At 37.7% G+C, this 20,532-nt stretch overlaps 1 protein-coding gene across 5 annotated transcripts in view; it reads right to left on the bottom strand.

The window, feature by feature from the left end:
* The window catches only part of Upf2 (UPF2 regulator of nonsense mediated mRNA decay), a 228,607-nt gene that overhangs the window by 85,904 nt on the left and 122,171 nt on the right, over window positions 1-20,532 (bottom strand). For all 5 annotated transcript variants that reach the window (XM_089237947.1, XM_089237950.1, XM_089237948.1 and 2 more), the window contains exons 28-30: window positions 7,945-8,004; window positions 2,714-2,852; window positions 409-545 (exon numbers count right to left, since the gene is read on the bottom strand). In XM_089237947.1, coding sequence (XP_089094073.1) covers window positions 409-545; window positions 2,714-2,852; window positions 7,945-8,004 — 336 coding nt within the window. The remainder of the gene's footprint in view (window positions 1-408; window positions 546-2,713; window positions 2,853-7,944; window positions 8,005-20,532) is intronic.

The following is a 20,532-nucleotide window of genomic DNA, read 5'->3' on the forward strand; positions in this document are numbered from 1 at the left end:
ATTCAGCGATCAATTGACATTCACCTTTCCTCTTCCCTGGACTCAGAGTCTGCATGCACATTTTGCGATTTTCACCCTCTCAACGTGTTTTGCGACACCATGTTCCCCATTGCAATTTTCGTTCCTCTTGATGCCTACTAACAACACTCTGAGATTTTCAGTCCATTAACAGAACACCCTGTATAAATTTTGACTTGAAAATAAATACAGAACAACAATCAAAGTGTTAAATCATTTTTTTTTCCTCTCCAAAATTTCATACATTTTTCTTTGATGCTTTTCCAAGGGGTTTTTTTTCTTTTCGTAAAAAGGTACCAAATACAGCTTCCATTTTTTTTCACATGGGCTTTTTCAACTTTATATCAGTTTTTAACTTAACTAACACTTCAGTGAACTTATTTGACTCACCTGAAAAAAGATGAGAAAGCAATCCAATTTCTTTTTGCTTGATCCACTGTTGAAATATTGGCCGCAAGTGTCTAGTAGAACACAAACAAGACGTAGGCGAAATAGATTTTCTGGTGGATCTAATTCAGAATAACTCCCTAATCATCCAAGAGAACTTTGATAAGTAAACTCAAATTAAATGCTTCTGAAGAAAATAATTTCAACATTTAATGCAATACACAGAGTATCTTGTACGTCCTAATGCGGCTGTTATCTTATCAACTGTTTGTCCTGGAGGTGTGGTTCCAGTTTAAAAAATGCTCAAATGTGTTCAGAAATCATCCTGTACCAGTTTTGAGAATGAAAATACAGTGTGACAAAATAAAGAATCAAAATGTTTATAAGGTCCCTTCTCTTCTTATTTCCAATGAAAACGTTGTTGCACAGACTCTTCTGGGGGGGGGGGGCAAATAAATAAAAAAATCCCATGTTTCTAACTGCAATATTTGTTGAGATATTTTCATTGAAAAATTGGAGAAAAGTTGGGAAAGAACAGCACAAACTGACGGACAACGTTCCTTTCTTTCATTGATGTTGTTCTTTCCTATCCCATCAATATCCCATCAAATGTTGCAGTTGAAGACACAGAATTTATATTGTTGATTTTAAAAGAGACAGGGCCACAATTTTTTTATTGGAAGTTGGAGGACTATATAAAAATTTAGATTTTTTGTGACACTGTATTTTCACTCTTGAAATTGGTACAGAGTGACTTGTGAACACATTTTGAGCATACTTAAAACTGTAACCATACCTCTATGACGAATGATGAGATAAAAGTTGATGAGATAAGATCCAATCAGGACTTAAAGGACACCCTGTATTAGGGCAGCTCAAGCGAGGATACAAGAGGTGCAGTGCACCCAGGCGGCAGTTTAGGCTTTAGTATAGACACAAAAAATTGTAAAAAAAATTTCCAAGAGTAAAATTCCCATGACATGCTTTTGAGAGGATTTTAGGACATGCCGTCTTCACGCATGGGCTTGATTGGATTAAATCGGAGACAATTACTTCTAACCATTTGGGGGGGGGGGAAGAGCAGAAAAATAACTTTGCCTGAGGTTATAATTTTCTTATGGCGGCCTTGATTTAAAGGAACAAACACAAAAAAACTAGGACTGTTATACCAGAAACAAGAATGTATTCTGTCACAAGGGGCAAATGTCATTTTTGTGCTTCCACCCACTAATTTTTTTCAGGACGGTCAAATAAAAGCATGGGAAGAAATCACTTTTCTGTTCTCTAGAGCATCAGAAATGCTTTTGGAATAAATTTTCATAAATACCACCTTATTACATTTGCTCTTTACAAGATGTGTGAGTAACTGTAGATCACCAATAAGTGCTGTAATTGTGATGAAATTATCTGGCATAATTAAGAAAATGTGGGACGTATGGTCATGCATATTTTGCTCTGTAAATAACTTCATAATAAAATAATATGTTTGCCCCTAGGTCTCTTAGCTTTCCACAAGGGTCGTCTATAGGGGCAGCGCAAGAAGATTTGCAACCGGGCGGCAGGTAAGCTTGAGCCGCCCTGGCTCTGTATGGTGAATTTGAAAATTTTATCACTCTCAATTTAAGTATATTCTAATGTAAGCATGTATAATGTATATGCATGCATCAAGTAATCAATGTCTTCATTTGATCCACAAACAATTTACATGAGTATGGATTTACCAAGGATATCATGTATGTTTTTAAGTTTTATTTTTTTATTCACTTCACACACTCATTTTTTATTTCAAAAATCTGCTCACCAAAATTTGTTTAACATTTTTGGGGCGTGGTAGCCCAGGTCGATAAGATACTCGCCTAAAGTACCAAAGGTTGTTTAGAGGTGTCGCGAGTTCGATACCCCCGGTTCCTCCTTGTCAGAAAACTTTCCTGACACAGGGGTACAACAGAAACAGTGACATGACCACAGAAAAAATTGCTACTACAGGGAGTCCCCCATTGAGGGTTAGCACGCCAATCTCTTGATGAGTATAAAAACATGCCTGACGTTCGGAATCGGCAACAAATTGAAGGTCTCGGTCTGATTAGCTCTAGTGTGCAGAAAATGACAGTATTGCGACAAAAATTATCAGAATTGTTTAAAATTTTTCCCCATATTGTAGGACATTGCGCGATTATTAAGTCAAACTTTGTCAATAAGTCTTAAACCTCTTATAATGAAGCTTTTCTTTTGTCATTTTTTAGCCTTTTTATGTTTTCATTGTTGCCCCGCATTAAGTATATATATATATATATATATAGAAACATACCATCATACAAGACACCAAAAGTGATGAATGAGTATAAGATTTTGAATATCACAGCTGATTCAACCATCCTGTAGTTATAGAGTTCACCAAGGTATCGAACCATACTGACTCTACGCTGATTATATTTTGGATGGTTTATCTGCAGAGAAAACATATGCAATTTTTTTATTGATCTTTCAAAGAATGAAATTTCATGATCTTCAAATATTCAGTAGAAAAATTCACAATAAATCACATAAAATAGGATATTTGAAAAAAAAAATTACATTTAAAAAGTTTTACAAAATATATCAGGAAAACCAAATTTTGCTTCTATCATCAAATGCTACGACTTAACCAGAGCTGACTTGACAAGTGTAGGAGGCCCTCTTCTTCAAATTTGGTGAAAAATTATTTTCAGAGATTAAACACTGAGTCAAATAACTAATAACGTCATAAAATTAAAAATTGAAGTTAAGAAATCGAAATAAATAGAAATCTTTAAACATTTGAGAGGCCCCCCCTGCTTGACTTGAAGCACAGTACATGGGCCCCGTTCAGCCATATGTAAAAATGTCTATGCGTTTAACAATGATTGACTAATCATTGTTAAACGCGCACATCATCAACACAATGATTGACAGTTTACTGCAAAAATAAATTGAAGAGACTGAATAGGCCTAGATACTGTTTTGAGAAGTTTTTCGGTAGAGAAAAATAAGATTAAAAATTCATGGGATAAACTTTAAGAGACGATATGACACCTAAACAAGCATTTTTTATCACAAATGTGTGGTCTAATTTCAATAGCAAAGGTGGTAGAGAGTACTTTTAGAGAGTGTTCAACAGCACTTCACCAAAAACAAATACGTATCATATTTTTCTGACTAACTTGCTATTATATGTGTGTGCTATCCGTGCCCCCCTTCTCATCCTGGAGCAGGGCCTGTAGGTTGGGATCTTTTGCAGCCCCTCAGACCAGACTTTCACAGGCTCCTTTATAATGAATTTATAGCATGAAAAAACCAAAAATGACGAGAATCGTCCTGGGTCCCATGGCTGGAACCCTGTCAGCCCCAACCTTGTGGAGGAATGATGCTATCAACCATTTGAAGATTAGAGTTTGTTTTTCTTGTTATTTTAGATTTGTTGATATATCCTTCCCACTATTATGATGTGCGTGATTAAATAATTACAACCAGACTATTCAACTGAACTAAGACACATATTTAATAGAGATTTAAACACTCAAAATGGGAGACAACATTTGTTGTTGTTCAAACTGGAGCAACCCATGGAGGAAAGAATACAAGGAGGAGGCATCAGGAACGAAAATTGAAGCCGTTGTGGCAACCCTATGGGCTGACAAGTAAGCCCAAACAAACTGCTCTTTTCCCTATACTTAACATGTGTTTTGCCGGATCGAATAAATTTAAGCACCATGACTATTTAATGCATCTTCAGGTAATCTACATGATCCAATAAAGGGGAAAAATAAAATCTTATCCTTATACACTGCTGGCCACCGTAAATGCAACACCCTGAAGGAAGCATGCAAATAATATGAAATTTACAACATGCATTAGCGGAGGTGAGATATGCAAATGATTAGAATTTCAGCGCAGACGCACATCACGCGCGCCTGTGGCGCCACTTCAAAGCGCTATTTAAGGCTTGGAGATTTCGACGATTTGAAGTTCGGCAATTGTGTTTTTCTTGTGGTTTTTTCAAAAAAACGACCAATTATGCCTCGTAGAAAACAGCGATCATCTTTTGATCAAGTATCCGAGTTCGACAGAGGAAGGATAGTGGCCTACCGAGATTGTGGATTATCGTTCAGGGAAATCGGTAGTCGTGTTGGACGAAACCAAACAACTGTAATGCGGATATGTGATCGTTGGATGCAGGAGGGTACGGCGGACCGACGTGTTCGATAGCATCCACCTCAGTGCACCACTTCACGTGATGACAGGCGTATTGTGCGTATGGCAGTGACGGATCGCTCAGCCACATCACAAACCATAGCACAGCACATTCAGTCTGTACCGCATCATCCAGTGTCTGCGCGTACCATTCGACGCCGTTTACAGCAGAGTGGTCTGTCCGCAAGACGTCCATTGCTTCGTCTACCCTTGACGCAGAACCACAGACGTCTCCGCCGCCAATGGTGCGATGAAAGAAGGATGTGGACGGCACAATGGAATGAAATTGTCTTTACTGACGAGTCACGCTTCTGCCTGCAACACCACGATGGTTGGATTCGAGTCTGGAGACACCGTGGAGAGAGGATGCCGAACAGCTGCGTTATGCTACCGCCACACTGGTCCTGCACCGGGTATTATGGTATGGGGTGGTATTGGACTTCACTCTCGCACTCCTCTAGTACGCATTGCCGGTACTTTAAAAAGCCAGCGCTACATCTCCGAGGTGTTGGAGCCAGTTGTCCTTCCTTACCTTCAGGGCTTGCCCACAGCCATATTTCAACAGGATAATGCGCGACCACACGTAGCACGCATTGTCCAAAGGTTCTTCGTCAATCGCCAGATTGAATTTCTTCCCTGGCCAGCTCGCTCTCCGGATCTTTCGCCGATAGAAAACATGTGGTCCATGGTTGCTCAACGATTGACCCAGATTACATCCTCAGCTGCCACACCAGATCAACTTTGGCAACGCGTGGAAGCTGCTTGGTCTGCTGTACCCCAAGAACACATCCAAAGTCTCTTTGAATCAATGCCGAGGCGTGTGGCAGCGGTGATCTCCAACAATGGCGGCTACTCTGGCTATTGATTTTGGCAGGAACCACACTTCACAGAAGTCTATAAATTTAATCATTTGATGCTTGGTCAACATGTTATCTACAAAATAAATATTGTTGCGATATCTCTCGTCTTTCTTGGTGTTGCAATTTGGGTGGCCAGCAGTGCATAAGGGGTTGTTATATTTTTAATTTATTTTTGAAAAAGGGGAAGATCACTTTTCCCTCTCGACTCGACATAAGTTTTTAGTTCAGTGCTTAAATTTATTTTAAAAATTTGATGCATCACATTAATGTCTATGGGAATATGATTTTAATTAATCATATTCCCATAGACATTAATGATAATAATAATATGAAGCTCCAATAAAATGCAATTTCATAATTTTTTTCTTTTAACTGTTGTTTATCTCGCCTTTTTGTTTCGTTCATCATTATGATAGATCAGGGACATTTCCAAAGTGTTTCAGGCCCGTGGGCGCTCGTCTTAAGCTTTATATAAGGAATTTTGATTTCTGAATCGATTCTGAGGTGCTTGAGCACCTCAGACCTTCTGACAGGGCCGTAGCTAGGAGTTTTGCTACCCGGGGCAAACAGCATTTTGCCCCCCCTCCCCCCGTGCCTCAAAGTACTGGAAGTGCTCGAACGTCGTCCGCCACTGTGTATTTATGGTTTTGCTGCCTGTAGGCTGTACAAATATCGCCACCCTTCTTGCATTTCACTCTCATATTCTTGAATACGTATTACTGGAAATATATGCCGTCAATCCAAACTTTCCGCTATGTAGATGTATTGAGAAAAAAATATTAAAAAATAAAAAACCTTTTTTACGAGCCGCGATAAGTCATCTCTTTGACCTATAGTATTTAGAAAAATAATCTGGGCTGTTTTTTTCTCTCTTCATTTTGTACCAATTACTTAAAAAGTGGTATGTGTACAAAAATTTGACAGGAAAGTTTCGAATTGAATTTGAAATCTAAAATTGTGTTTGTGTTCGAGATTTTGCTTGGAATGGAGAAATATTTCTACAATATTTTAATATAAACAGCTGAAAGACATTATATATGCTAATTTTTTGCATATATAATGTTTTTCGCAAAAAAAGTCAGATTTTTTCAAACACCGCTTGTTCAAGTGTCTTTAAACATTGCCTTTCTCTCAGCACTGACGTATTACATGCTTTGGCATAATATTTTTAAAATTAAAATGCCGAGAAGAAATTTTGTGGCACAAGATATGGGTAAATTTTGGTTATTTTTGTAAAAGGTTCCATGTTGTTGAAGTTAATATTCAAAAACAAATAACAACTAAAATTGTAAAAACTTTGAATGCTCAATTGTATAAATATATCCTAAGAAATTGAGGGGAAAAAATTGAGTTCCTAAAGTGAATAGTAAATTTTTAAATGATTTTTAAAAACGGGGATGTTTCTCATTGGAAAGCATGGGAAGCCACGGTTTGTTTGGGCTTACTTGGTCCCTTTAATAGAATGATCACTGGCTTCATCTGGCAACCCAGATTCCCTTTGCTTGCTCGCTGGTCGCATCACCTCCTGTTATTCTTTCCTCCATGGGAGCAACCATGTTTTTTATACTGTTGCCAAAAACTCTGAATCTAAATACTTGACTAATAATCTGTTGCCAGATACCAAAAACAGTGGTAAATAAATCAATTGTTTGTTCATTAACATAATATTATAACACTTTTTTATTGGTGCAAGGACCATCAATGTTATGCTGCGTCAAACAATGATTAAGCGGCATAATAACTTGTAATAGAATTTGCAATATCCAAGTTGCACACCATGAGAAGGCCTACCACATTATCAATATAATTAATACCTTGCACCCTTGAATGATTGATCATACTTATTGCAGCAAATCTGTCAGAAGAATATGATATTTGCTTTTGGTGAAGTGCTGTTCCGCATCCTCTACTGCCTTTGTTATTGCGAATCAACTGCATATTCTATGACAAAAATACCTGTTTAGGAATCTTATATCAGGTTTCAAAGTTAGTTCCATAAATTTAGAATCACTCTGTATAACCAGGAAGTCCCATCTTAATGCATGGGCTCACCAGGAAATGGCTCTGGGGCGCATCAAATGCAGAAGGGGGGACCCTCTGGATAAAGAAATCTGGTTAAGATTTTCGAGATCAAACATGTGAATTAGTAGGCATGCACTTTTAGTCAAATAGGTCAGAGGGTCCATTAGGGTATCTTGATTCACGAAGAATCTTATGATGACATTCAATTGCAATTAATATCAATTGTAGTAGGCTTGTAAGGACAGCCCCAGTGGCCTATGATGTTCGAGACAGCCCTGAGAATTAGGGGGGGGGGGTTTCTTTTATGCACCTTTCCTGCTGTTTGCATTAAGCAGGGTTCTAGTATACTGTATTTTAAAAATGGTTCTAAAGAAAAAAACAACAACCTGTCATTTCATTTAAACATTTACCCAAAATAACAAAATTTATTTAATATATATAAACATACCTCCATACCAAGTCTTATATCTTCCAAAACACCATCAACTACTTGAGGACCTACATTTTCCTAAGAACAAAATGATTTCATTACATTTATCAGCAAAATGGATTGCAGATCTTAAGCATAAATGTTACAGCACTTTCACCAACAATAAAAAAAGGAATCTTTACAAATACAGTAGACTCTGGACTATCTAGCCCAATGTGGTAGAAAGGCGGACCAGATAACAGGAAAGCTGGAGTTTTATAAATGTTCACCTTCTACCCACATCCATTCATCAAAAACATCCTTCTCATACCAAAATTCGCTTTTATTCATATTATCCAATCTCTAAATACAAACGAGCACTAAATAAATGCTTGTATGTACTGAACCGCACGTTATAAAAACTTATTACAGAATAAATGGTCTAAGAATAAAAATATTTGGACACATTTTATAAGATAAACTAGCTTACCCGTCGCACGTTGCTGCGATCTCAGAAGAAAGGAAATTCAAGGAAATGAATTAAAGGGAAAAAAGAAAAAAAAACAATTATGCCAGAAACCTTTGCAGGAGTGTACTCAACAACTTCCCAAAGTTTCATGGCGATTGGATGAATGGTGTAGTAATGCATAAAGGACAAACAGACATACATTCGTTTTTATATATAGACTAGCTTGCGCGTTGCTGCGATCTCAGAAGAAAGGCAGTTCAAGGGAACTCGTTATGATAACATTCAATTTACATTTTGTCATTTTTATTGAAACTTATTCATTTTCATATGGAAAAAATTTCAGAGCGTCATTTCAATTCTATTTATTTATTAGAGTGCTTGTGGATACACAATATTTTTTGTTTTTCCGCCTGGTGCGTATATGAATAAATCGGAAGGTTTTCCGACGCGTGAGCTGGCCACATACAGTTGTCCATGCGAGAAGCACTGATTCTCCCAATCTAGCCCACACACTTGCAGCGATTGCCCTTGTGCTTTGTTGATGGCCATTGCAAAAGCAAGTCGCACCGGAAACTGTAAACGTTTCAATTCAAATGACATATCTGTTGGAATACGTGGCAACAATACATCTTCATCCTTGAATTTGCCATTCAAAATTGTAGCTTCGATGACATTGTTCATCATCTTTTTCACCGAAAGTCGTGGTGGATTTATATTTCGGAGAAGAATGATAGGCCCGCCAATTTTCAATGTTAAAATGTGCGGTGGCATACCTGGCAAATCGAGTGAAGTCAAGAATTCCATTGGATAATTGACAACTTCGTCTAGATTCATCACAGTATCGATGGACTTATACGTTGTCGCTTCGCCTGGTATTCCGTTTTGAATGCTGAAATTGATGGCATTGGCATCGTTGTTTGTAGCTGCTAATATAGCACGTGCACTGAGCCACTGATGATTTTTGTAATTCCACGCGATATTTGGGAAAACCTTTTGAATCAATTCGTCTTTGGTTGATGTCATCTTACAAAAGTTTGTTGGCAATGTGATACATTGTGTAGATCTGTCGATTGCCATCTTCCCATTCCCAATATCCAGCAATTGTTTTGCGAAACGTTCGGCGGATGCATCATTTTGTAGTTGAACACGCATATTGGTTTTCAAAGTGAATTTCTTTACATGTCGCCATAGAACTGATGATTTGAGACATGCATGAGGCAACATCAGCGGATATTGAACGTGGTATGACTTGCAGAGTTTGTCGAAAATCACCAGACAATAAAATGAGTGCTCCACCGAAGGGCTGTCCACTTCCCCTCAAATCTTGCAGTGCACGATCAAGCGTTGTGAGCCATTGTGCATTCGTCCCACATGATAAGTTCACATGTTTGGAGAACTTTGCCCATTCCGGAATTTTTGGTGATATTGCATGTTGGCGTCTCAGTGGTTTTCAAATTTAACTGCGATTTCAGTGCTGAATGCGCTGTTCGGCCACCATCCAAAAGTGTTGCCGCAATTCCAGATGATGCAATTGCCAGTGCAGTTTTATTCCGTGTTCGTATGGTTGCCAAAATGATTGAAATGAGAAAAGTTTTGCTTGTACCTCCGGGCGCATCTATGAAGTACAATCCGCCGCTTTGATTTGTAATTGCTTGCATGATTGTGTCATATACAATGCGTTGTTCTGGAACCAATTTCGGAAGATTCTTTTCACCAAATGTATCCAAATCATCGACATCGAAGTGTGTTTCACGTTGCAAATCACGATCATAAGCGTCATTTGCAGATAGATTTGGTGCACACATTCCCAACTGCACCAATCCTTTGTTAGCGATTGACAAACATATATCCTCGATCGAAACCAACGCCTCATTATACACATTTGGTGTGAATTGTATGTCCGGATTCATTGCTCGCAAACGACGTAGGATGTCTTCACTCATGTAATCTTTGTATTTTTCCCAAAGATCTTTCGGATTGGATGGGAAACACATTGTCAATATTATCACTGCTTATTTGCTGTGGTTGAGCAGTATTCGATGCATCAGCGAGTGCTGTGTCCCAATGGGCATCGTTTTCAAGAAGATTTAATTCTTGGCAAGCTTCTCGATAGGTCACACATACTTCATCATTTACTGTTCTCAGTTCTTAGAAGGATTTCGGTCCACGTACGTTAACTGACAGTAATCGCAGGTAAAAACATTCTTGATTGTTTGGATGAACTGTATACACACGGCCTAACGCATCGGACGAATATAAATTCGGATGTCCTTCAACTGGTTTGGTTTGCCCTGTTCATGACGTTGAAATTTTTTCACTGATGTATTTCATGAGTAGTATTTTGGCACTTCTGAGTAAAGTAGCATTCTCTTGCGAACAAATCATCCGTGCACAATGAGAAGAACACAGTTAACGTTGTTTGCGGTGGCGAAAATGCTTTTGCATGTACATTTTCCGTTGTAAAATGCACTGCTGTGCATGAACAACTGTTGGATGACGTTCATGAATTGGAAATGAGGAAAGACGCCAAACCGCTTCATTGCTACTAATGTAGCGTCCCAATTGATATCGTTCGATTTCATCGATTGGTGCAGATGCATTTCCCTCTCCAAAAACTGCTACATCGCTTCCTTTGTTGACATATTTGCAAATGTATTTGATAGATTTCACTGAATTGCAATACTCGAAATTGATGTGTGCTTTGAACGTCTTTGAGAGTAATGGTGAATACGGCACAACCCAACGATTATCGACTTCAATGTCATTGTTGCGCACTTTTAGAATGATCAATTTGCCACCATCTTCAGTTGACCGTCGACGATATTGTGGATATCCATCATTTCCACTGATAGTTTCGGCGTGTAAGTCTCTTGGATAGCGTTTCGTGCATTTTCCATCCTTCATGCACGGAGAATTGCTGTTGATCGCCACATGGACCATGAATCATGTTTTTGGTAACGACTTCGAATAAGCCTGGATCAATGGGGACATTTGGTATTTTTGCTGAGATGACTTCATCAATTTTGTCTGGTGTAATTTTGTCGATCAACCAAATCAAAATGTGTGCATGCGGTAATCCTCTTCTCTGTCATTCAATGAAATACATCCGACAGCGTGTCTCCCCAAAAACATAATGTATGACAATGAAATCCATCATAGATTTCAGTTTTTGTTTGAACACACGTGCGATAATGTCATGGCGATCCGAAGACGATTGTCCATGCAACAGAAGTTCTTTAATATCATCCCACGTAGCATTGCACTTGAATGTATGAAAAAATCTGGACGGCCGTATGCGCGAACATAAGTCATTGCATCTTGTGAGTATTCATGTATGTGCCGTGGGCTTCCTGTGAATGTAGCTGGCAGTATGACCATTTTTCCCAGTTCATTGGGATTACCATCAGTAGTAATTGCATCGCGTAAATGAATATATTCTTCTGAGTGCAGTTCGGTTTGATTCAATAAAATAAAGGGAAGTCGTTCGGTCTCGATTTTTGCATACATATCGACAATGTATTGATGGAACAATTGCCGACATTTCAAAATGTGACTGTCTGGGTTCTCACGAATCATCAATCGATATGAATAGTAATTCATGGCACTGACTTTCTTATTGGTCTCCTCGTGTGTTTGTGGATTTCTCATTTTGATGTTGAAATGATATCCATCTTCTCCTTGCCAGAATAAAATTGGATATTGCAATGCATCGTATGAGCGATGAGTTTCGGAGACTCGCTGAACATTACCATCTCTGCGATGAAGAACTATATCACGCGAGTTAAATTCTTCGCCAACTATGACGATCGCCACTTCATTAATTTTTGGTGCGTTGTATTGTCTTTCGTGTTGGCCGGCTGGTGTTTTGTCAGCTCTAATGACAACAACGTAATCATTAGCTGGCATTCGCTCAAGGACAGTCCTGAACAGTCGAACTAATTCATTGTGTTGATCGAATAAATTTTGAATGGCAGCAATAATTTCTCTATTAGTGTTGGTATTGAATCGACAACGTTGATCAACTTGTTCATCAGTGCTTCCCATGAAATAAATTTGGAGAAATTTGTGATCTGAATCCGGCAGTGGTAGAAGTGATCCAACACGATGATAAATTTGCCCTTGGACTTTGAACGTTGGCATGTAATTGTCACGTATGATTTTTGTTGCACCTAACGATGTCATTTGGAAACATGAATTGTACTTGCGTATGTTTGCCAAGAAATGTTTCGACTCGCTTGTGTCACCTGATACCAACGTTGATAATGGTTCGGGTGGACAGTAAAACCTCTTCTAACGGCCATGTTTTGTTGGAACCAAATGCGACTTAACATTACAAGAAACCTCCAAACAATGATTTCCGAATAATGGCCACTTTGGACATGGAGTTGGGGGAAAAAATATGCATATCGCTATGAGAAAAATAATTTTCAAGCTGATTTTAAAGCGAGTTTTCCCGCTCCCCGAACTTTATGGGGGGGGGGGATATTATGTATGCTTTCTTTCCTTGGATACACATGCTAGATGGCTATATTGAAAACAACGGAGAAGAAAAAACCTTGAAAAGATGATATAGGGGACAACAGAAGAGACCTATTGTCAGCACTCCTAATGACTAGAGGGATATGTAAGTTCACAGCATTCCTTAGTTCAAGGGATTATGTCCAAAAGGAATGGTGCTCGCAAATAGGAATAGAAATGTAAAGGGTATTAATTTTTTAAGAGGAATGTGTCAATCTTTCTACCTTACATGAATATATGTCGCATCTATGACTTCAGCTGTTGGACTGGACTCAGGAATGCCCTTGAAAGGTCTAGTTTATAGTTTCCTAAACTTTTTGTTCCATCGTGCTCCTTTTTCAACATTTTTTTGTTCCTGTTGCCCACTCCCCCCCCCAACTCAAGCTAACCCATAGGATCCTATACTAAACCCATAGCTTCTACCACCCCTTGGATCATTCCATTGCCCTCAGGGGTGATATAGCCTACTTTGGGAAACACTGGTCTAATTGAATGTCCACTGTGAGAAAAGAACTATTTGGAGTTGCTGGTACACCATCTTAGTCCACACATATCAGTTTTTCCCACTGTTCTACCTGAGCACTGCAATCCTGAATTTTAGAATGTCATAATAGTGCTGTAGATAATAATATAATAACTGATTAATCTATCAAAATATAATATATTTTAATATAATCAATTATGTAACTATCATAATCAGTTACAGAATAGATTGTCATTTCACATGCATCACAAATTTTAGTTGTTTTTTTTTCCAGAAATAAAACTACCTCTTCCAATAACGGCCACCTCTCAATAGTGGCCACATTTTCACAGTCCCATTAGTGGCCATTGTTGGGAGATTTTACTGTATATTAAAACTGAAGGCAACTCACCGGAAGCAATCGAATATGCTGAACTACACTGTTGCTCAAAAGTTAAGCAACAAATTAAAATCTGTCACTCTGGAGGACAGTAAAAATGAAAAGCTACCATATTTGCATATGTTGCGAGCAAACATGAGCTGAGGCAATCACACAGCAAAAAAAATGAATGAATGCCAGAACTCTGCCGCTGGACTTACCCTGTTGTTCAGATCTTTTCCAGTCCAGCTTCATGCCAGTTTAGAACAGAGTGTGTACCTAACAGTATGAGTGTGCATCTAGTGTTGTGTCTGATTTTTCAGTGCAGCCACCTATATTTGAAATTGTAAATGAAGTGTGTGCGTGTGTGTGATCATTGAAAATTTGTACCATTGCAGACATGCTGCTCTTTATAGCAAGACATTTTATCGGAGATCGGCTGGAATTTGTACCTCAAAGTTAGAAAACATAGAAAATCCACTTCAACCGACCAGCACTATGGTGCCAGTAGATGGCGACAACCACAGCAATAGGGCATGTGCTTTACATAGATCATTCTTTCTTGGTTTGGCCTAAATAGCAACTTCAGACAGATGAGAATGTGAGAAATACCCGGAAATGGATATCAGACCTGTTGCATCCACAAAAGGCATGACTAGAGATGGTGGTTTGATGGTCTGGAGAGAAATTTCTACTGGCACTTACACGAAACTTAATGTCTTCACTAGAGCAGACCTGCCAAACTCCAGAAAGCCAGAAAGATCAATTCCTGTAACTTTCTTACAAAAATCCAGCAAATGTACCATTGAGGGTTTATAATTTTTTATGGGCATATTAAAAATCCAAATAAGTAGTAAAACATAAGGTGACCATAACACCCATATTTTTCATTATCATTTTGTGTCAGACTATTCCAAATAAATGTCATTTTTTAACGATGCTTCCATGAATTTCTGATATTTACTGGAAATTTTTGTTGTGTTAAATCATAGTTTCCCAAACTTTTTGTTCCAAGTGAACCCATAGGATCCTATGTCATACCCGTGGCTTCTATCGCCCCCTTGGACCTTTCCATTGCCCACCAGGGGGCGATATTGCCCACTTTGGGAAACACTTTGTTGAATGTTCTTTTCCTGAAATCATTAAAATTGACCAAGATTTGTAGAAGCCCTCAATTTCCCACCCATCGAAAACTCTCAGCAAAAATTTAAGAATTTTTCCTACAACTGGTGATGTCCTACATTTTCCAATGTATAGATCCTGTATTTTTGTAATTTTTGATATGAAATATTTTCAGCATAGCAACACACAAAGTAAATATGGTGATTGAATCATCTACCAGCTGTTTTATGAGCACACACGCAAGAAAAAAAAATTACAACAAGTGGGCCACTATGTTTGTTTATGCTTGTAGATTTTGATGGCTTTGGCCACTTTTCATACAGGCTACAGTGCCTGGAGTATAGGTGGTGTGATGTCGTAAGACCTTTTTCATATAAATGGGGTGGGGGATGCTTTCATAAAGTAAAAAAAGTAGCAGCAGAAAACTGCAAACTCAATATTTCTTTTCTTCCTTTAGGGGCCATTCAAGTATTACGTCATCATCGATGGGGGGTGGGGGTTCCGATTTTCTGACTTTTGATGACAAAGGGGGGGGGGGGTTTGGATAGTGCTTACATCACCAACCCCACTTTATGAAAATATGAAATATTTTTAATGGCATCTTACTAGGTGCGCCAAAAAGAGAAAAACCTTTGGATAGTTTGTGGGCACTTGAAATAACATTCCCCCTATTGATAAGTGCCCTACAGAGCCACTTTAGTGATCTCTAAATGTTTCATGGATCCAAGTGATCTGGAAATGTGTCCGGGCTGCTTAAGTGCTCTGGAACTGTGTCACGCATCATTTAAATAATCTGAGAATGTGCCGCAAGTAACTTGAGTGATGTAGAAACGCACTGGGGGCCGCTTAAGTGCTCTAAAACTACGTCACATGTCAACTCAAGGGATCTCTAAATGTGTCACGGATCGCTTGTGTTCTGGAACTGTGTCCCCAGTCATTTAAGGGATCTGAAAATATGCCACGGGCAGCTTAAATGTTCTGGAAATGTACCACGGGCAACTTAAATGTTCTGGAAATGTACCACGGGCAGCTTAAATGTTCTGGAAATGTACCACGGGCAGCTTAAATGTTCTGGAAATGTACCACGAGACACTTAAGCTTAGTTCATTTTTACAAAATTAGGTTTGAAGACGGCAGGCTGCATCGGATAACCCCCAGAGCCATATTTGGTCCGCAGGCCAAGGGCCTTTATGTAATTTATCATTATATGGCTTAGAGGGTGGGTCGCAATGAATTTATTAAAGATAAATTTTGAGTTCATGGCCTTTGAATGGCATTGAAACTAACAGAAATTGAGATTATAATAAGATATAAAGGTATTTTCTTCCGAAATTTCAATTTAAAAAAATTATTTTTTTGCATTAAAAATGTTTTTTGATTGTGGGGGAGCCCCCCTATGCCCCTGTGTACATATCTGATCCCACCGAGTGATCGATCTGATCGATTGCCGGAATTAACATCTCAAATAATAAATATCTTCACAACATCCAGTTCCTGTATATCTTGTATTAACAAGTGGAGAGTGACATTCATGTCACAAATTTTTATTCTTTTAAAGTTAATGGCAATAATTGAAAACTGGCAATAAAAATTCAGGGCTCCCACTCAAAAAATTAGAAAAAGTAGGAAAAGCAAAAGTGAAAAGTAGGATGGGGTACCCTCCCCCCCCCCCCCAGACACACAATATAACATTACAAAAAAAAACCCTAAACAATGTTTTTACTTAAAAAAAAAATTATATTTTTTTGCATACAACTATTTCAGTGTCCTATAAGATTAATTCAAGAAATGACTTGGTTGCAAAACAATGTGTAGTGCTGCCCGCATGATGGTGCTGGCGTATCTTCGTAGCTTGTATAATTATTAGTCTATTTTCTGCTGGTGGCATCACAACAGAAATCGGGAGTCAAAGGCGTCTGGTTCGGTTTGTTTATGGTTGATGTTGTCCTACTCACCAATGCGCCTGTGAGCCACATTTCTCTCTACCAGCATTCCTGTTTGTATTGTGTAAATATTATCCATTGTACATAAAGTGTAAATATATAAACGAAATCATTTCATAGATCAACTAAAAATGTTTGGCCAAAACAGTGTACTAGAAACTATAAATAATTCTTTTCTATCTCTCCTCACAATATAAATTACATTCTTTTCTTGAAGTCTTTCAAAGTGTGGAGTCTGTGAACTCTCTCCACAATGCATACAAATTATGAAAATGTGCGTTTTTTTAGGAATGACGCTCCTTCCAGATCACTTTCAAATGCACAGTGCAAAATATGTGAATTACAAAATCCAATGTAAATAAGCCAAGGTGAACCGGTTAGTTTTACTGCATTATTCAATCTTTTTTTAAAGGGATTTATTTACATTTTACTATTCAATGCCAGTGTAATCATTTTTGACAAATGAAGCACTTTCATTTCCAGCTCTTGACTGAGCATTTTAAATATTGTTTATGCCTTTTCACGCCTTAAAAATACAGAAGAAAATTGAATACTATTGAGTAGCATCAGAATCACGAAACCTAGAATAGGCACACGTGTCCACTGCTTTTTAATGCAAACCGTTGTTTCACCTATACACCAAATGTGGACTATAATTTTGGTGTATAGGTAAAACTATGGCTAGACTACAAGACCACTAAGTAGAAATACAAAATTATTTTTTCCACCCACAAACAGAAGTTTTAATGACTACTCTACATGAACCCACAAACTAAGCAAATAAAAAATTAATAAACCAAATGGTCCATGTAAAACCCCCTTCCCAAATAACCTTAAAAATGACACAATTTCTGCTTTGGTAGAGTCATTAATTGCAATCTACAACAATGGCAGGCCTTTTTTTAACATGTTAACTGGAGGGGATTTTGCCCCACTAGCCTTTCTATTTGTCCCACCAGTGAAGATAAAAAATGACCACTGATGGGGCAAAGCCCTTTTCTTGTTTTCCTGAAGCAGCTTCAGCTTCAAAGGAATATGAAGGGAATCAAAGAAAAAAGCTTGCACAAAAAGATTCCATCATTTGTGAGATGGATGTTTTATGGCTGGTCTTTTTTTTTTCAAAAAGGAAAAGGAAAGTTCAACTGAAAAGATAAGTTTTCCAGGGACCGACTTCTCTGGAATAGGTCTTTTGCTCTCATAAAAAGACAGAACAGATGGGGGATGGCGGAGGCCAAGGATATGACAATTCATTGGTTTTTTTTTTTTGACGCTCATTAAAGTGAAACGATTTAGTTATATAACCCTGGGGATAGAAAGGATCTAAAGTTACTGGGTTGTCATCAGATGCCCAGGTTAAAACATTCTATTTTAGAGCAATATAGATAGATAAACATCAGTGTGGTAGCATAAGACCAGTCAAATTCGGACATTGGGTGGTCTCCAGATCTGAAGAGAGGGGAAATGAAGAAAATAAAATAAATACAGTGGAGAGAGAGAGAGAACCCCGTTTATACGACTTTCGAGACACTGAATCACGGCATAGTTTTTATTTAGCCGTAACTCTCCCAAATTCTCAGAAATTAATTTTTATTTAACTTTCGGATTATGCTTAAAAGTTATCTGAGTATGAACAAAACAAAGAAAGGTCACGAGATTGCGATTTTTTGATAAATTTAATCCAATATGACTCTTTGCCTATTTAATCCCTCTTTCTCTCTTCAGGATTCTTACGATTATTTTACAAATGACCAAAAAAAGAAGAAAATTAAAAACAAATTTGTTAAATTTTCTGCGAGCAATACTGTTTATATATTTACAGATTTATTTTTATTATATTTTTTTTTTGCAAACGTCTCCAAAAGTAACTCGCATATTTAATTTCTTCACAAGCTTCATTCTTTCATACATCCAGATTTTTTGTCGAAATTTTAATTTCACGTTCAAGAGAAAGGGTGGGGGGGGGCGGCTTTTCTTTTTTTAGAAATTAAGAACAGATGATTCCACGTAGCCAGCTAGCATACAAGATACCACAACCAAAGGAAATTCTACTGGAAATTAAAAAATGAACTGATATATTGCACATGTTTCTCACCAGCAGACCAGTTGCAAATGCTCCAGGAATAACGCTGGGAAACAAAGCACTAACACAATGGAAAAACTCGGAAGGAACATGTAGTATGTGAACCAGAAGTATTGTCTGTACATCTAATATAGTTGCATTTCGAAAAATGTAAATTATTTTGTTTATGGCTCGCAGTGTTTCCAGAGTTCTCGAAAACTTACAATAAACAAACCATTTTAAAGAGGTCATAAGATTTGAATTTTGATGTATCCGTTTGCAATCATACTAAAAATTATGGCTTTTTCCGGCGATAATATTCGTATTATAATTAAATAATAAATAATAATTAAATAATAATTAAAATATTAATTTCAGTGATGTCTTTTGCTGCTTACAAAAAAATTGAAATCCTATTGACAAAAAAAAAGTTTTTACGGAGTTTCGAGGTTCAAGTCGAAATGAACACACCGTGTAATTGATGTTGTGCATCTAATGAATTAAATATTTTAATATTAAAATGTATAGGAATGAACTGCGGTCGAAGCCAAACATGTATAAATGAGTAAGTAAAAGTCGCATGAATGAGAGTCGTATAAACGAGTGTTCCACTGTACTGTGGTTTTATGAGTGTTTCTGTGTATACTGAACCCCACTATATGTGAATATACAATACTTGAAGAGTGACGCCGCTACTATTGAATCTCCAATGTTTGTAAAAGTTAGAGGGGTGGGGAAGGAGAGAATGGCATGGGTCTGTCTTTGGTGGATGTGTTGGTGACAGTACCTCTTTGTGATGAAGCTAGCCAATGGTCACTCTCAAGCGTGCCATACAGTAATAACAAACCATAAAAAAAATACCAATCACGACCTGGGGTATCATATGTCAATGCCTTTTTAGAACGATCTGTGTTACGTAAGATGAAATTTGAAATGATTATAACCGGGAATTTCATGTTGAGAATTTATTATTCGCAAATGCGGACTCGTGTAAAATTACTTTTTGTTCAGATTTTTTTAAAATTGAGTATTTGTTTTGCATCTCTTGTTTTGTGCATTTTGTATTGCTGTCGTGTTATCATTGAAAAAGGATAGAAATCAACATATACATTTTGACATCGGAAAAAAGGTAAAATACTTTCTTGTTTTCATTTTCCATTCTAAAGTTTAAGTGTTCGATGTGTTTTTTTAGTGCCAGCTCAAGCTAGAACAGTGTTGACAACTTAGTAATTTTTCAACTAGATCCAGCCTTTTTCTTGGTAATTTGGATGTAAAAAACCCATCTAGTTGCTAGTTGTTTGTCAAGTCCTTTTCGAAAAATTTCCTGTGCACTAGTAGCCTATTATTAAATCAGGTGAAAATATAGGAATGTTCTGGGAAATACGAGACGTATGCAGAGGCGGATTTAATGGCGGACGCACCGAGCGCGCACCCGGTACCCCGACTTCTAAAGCACCTTGAAAACCAAAACTTCACACTTTTTCTAATTTAAGGGGGCCCAACATTTTCTTTTGCACCTGGAGCCGACTTTAATCCCTCACTGGGCGTATGGTCATCCAAATAATAATTAAAATTAATTCTGGTTGCTTAAGTCCGGTTTCTAGTTGTTTTCGATGAAGATAATTTGATTTTATTATTTAATGATTTGCACTATTTCAGCAATAATCCAGTGAT

The sequence above is a fragment of the Pholcus phalangioides genome, unplaced genomic scaffold (genome assembly GCF_987345545.1).
Source record: "Pholcus phalangioides strain wild (caught in Gottingen) unplaced genomic scaffold, Ppha-v1.0 ptg000010l_1, whole genome shotgun sequence".
Classification (NCBI taxonomy): domain Eukaryota; kingdom Metazoa; phylum Arthropoda; class Arachnida; order Araneae; family Pholcidae; genus Pholcus; species Pholcus phalangioides.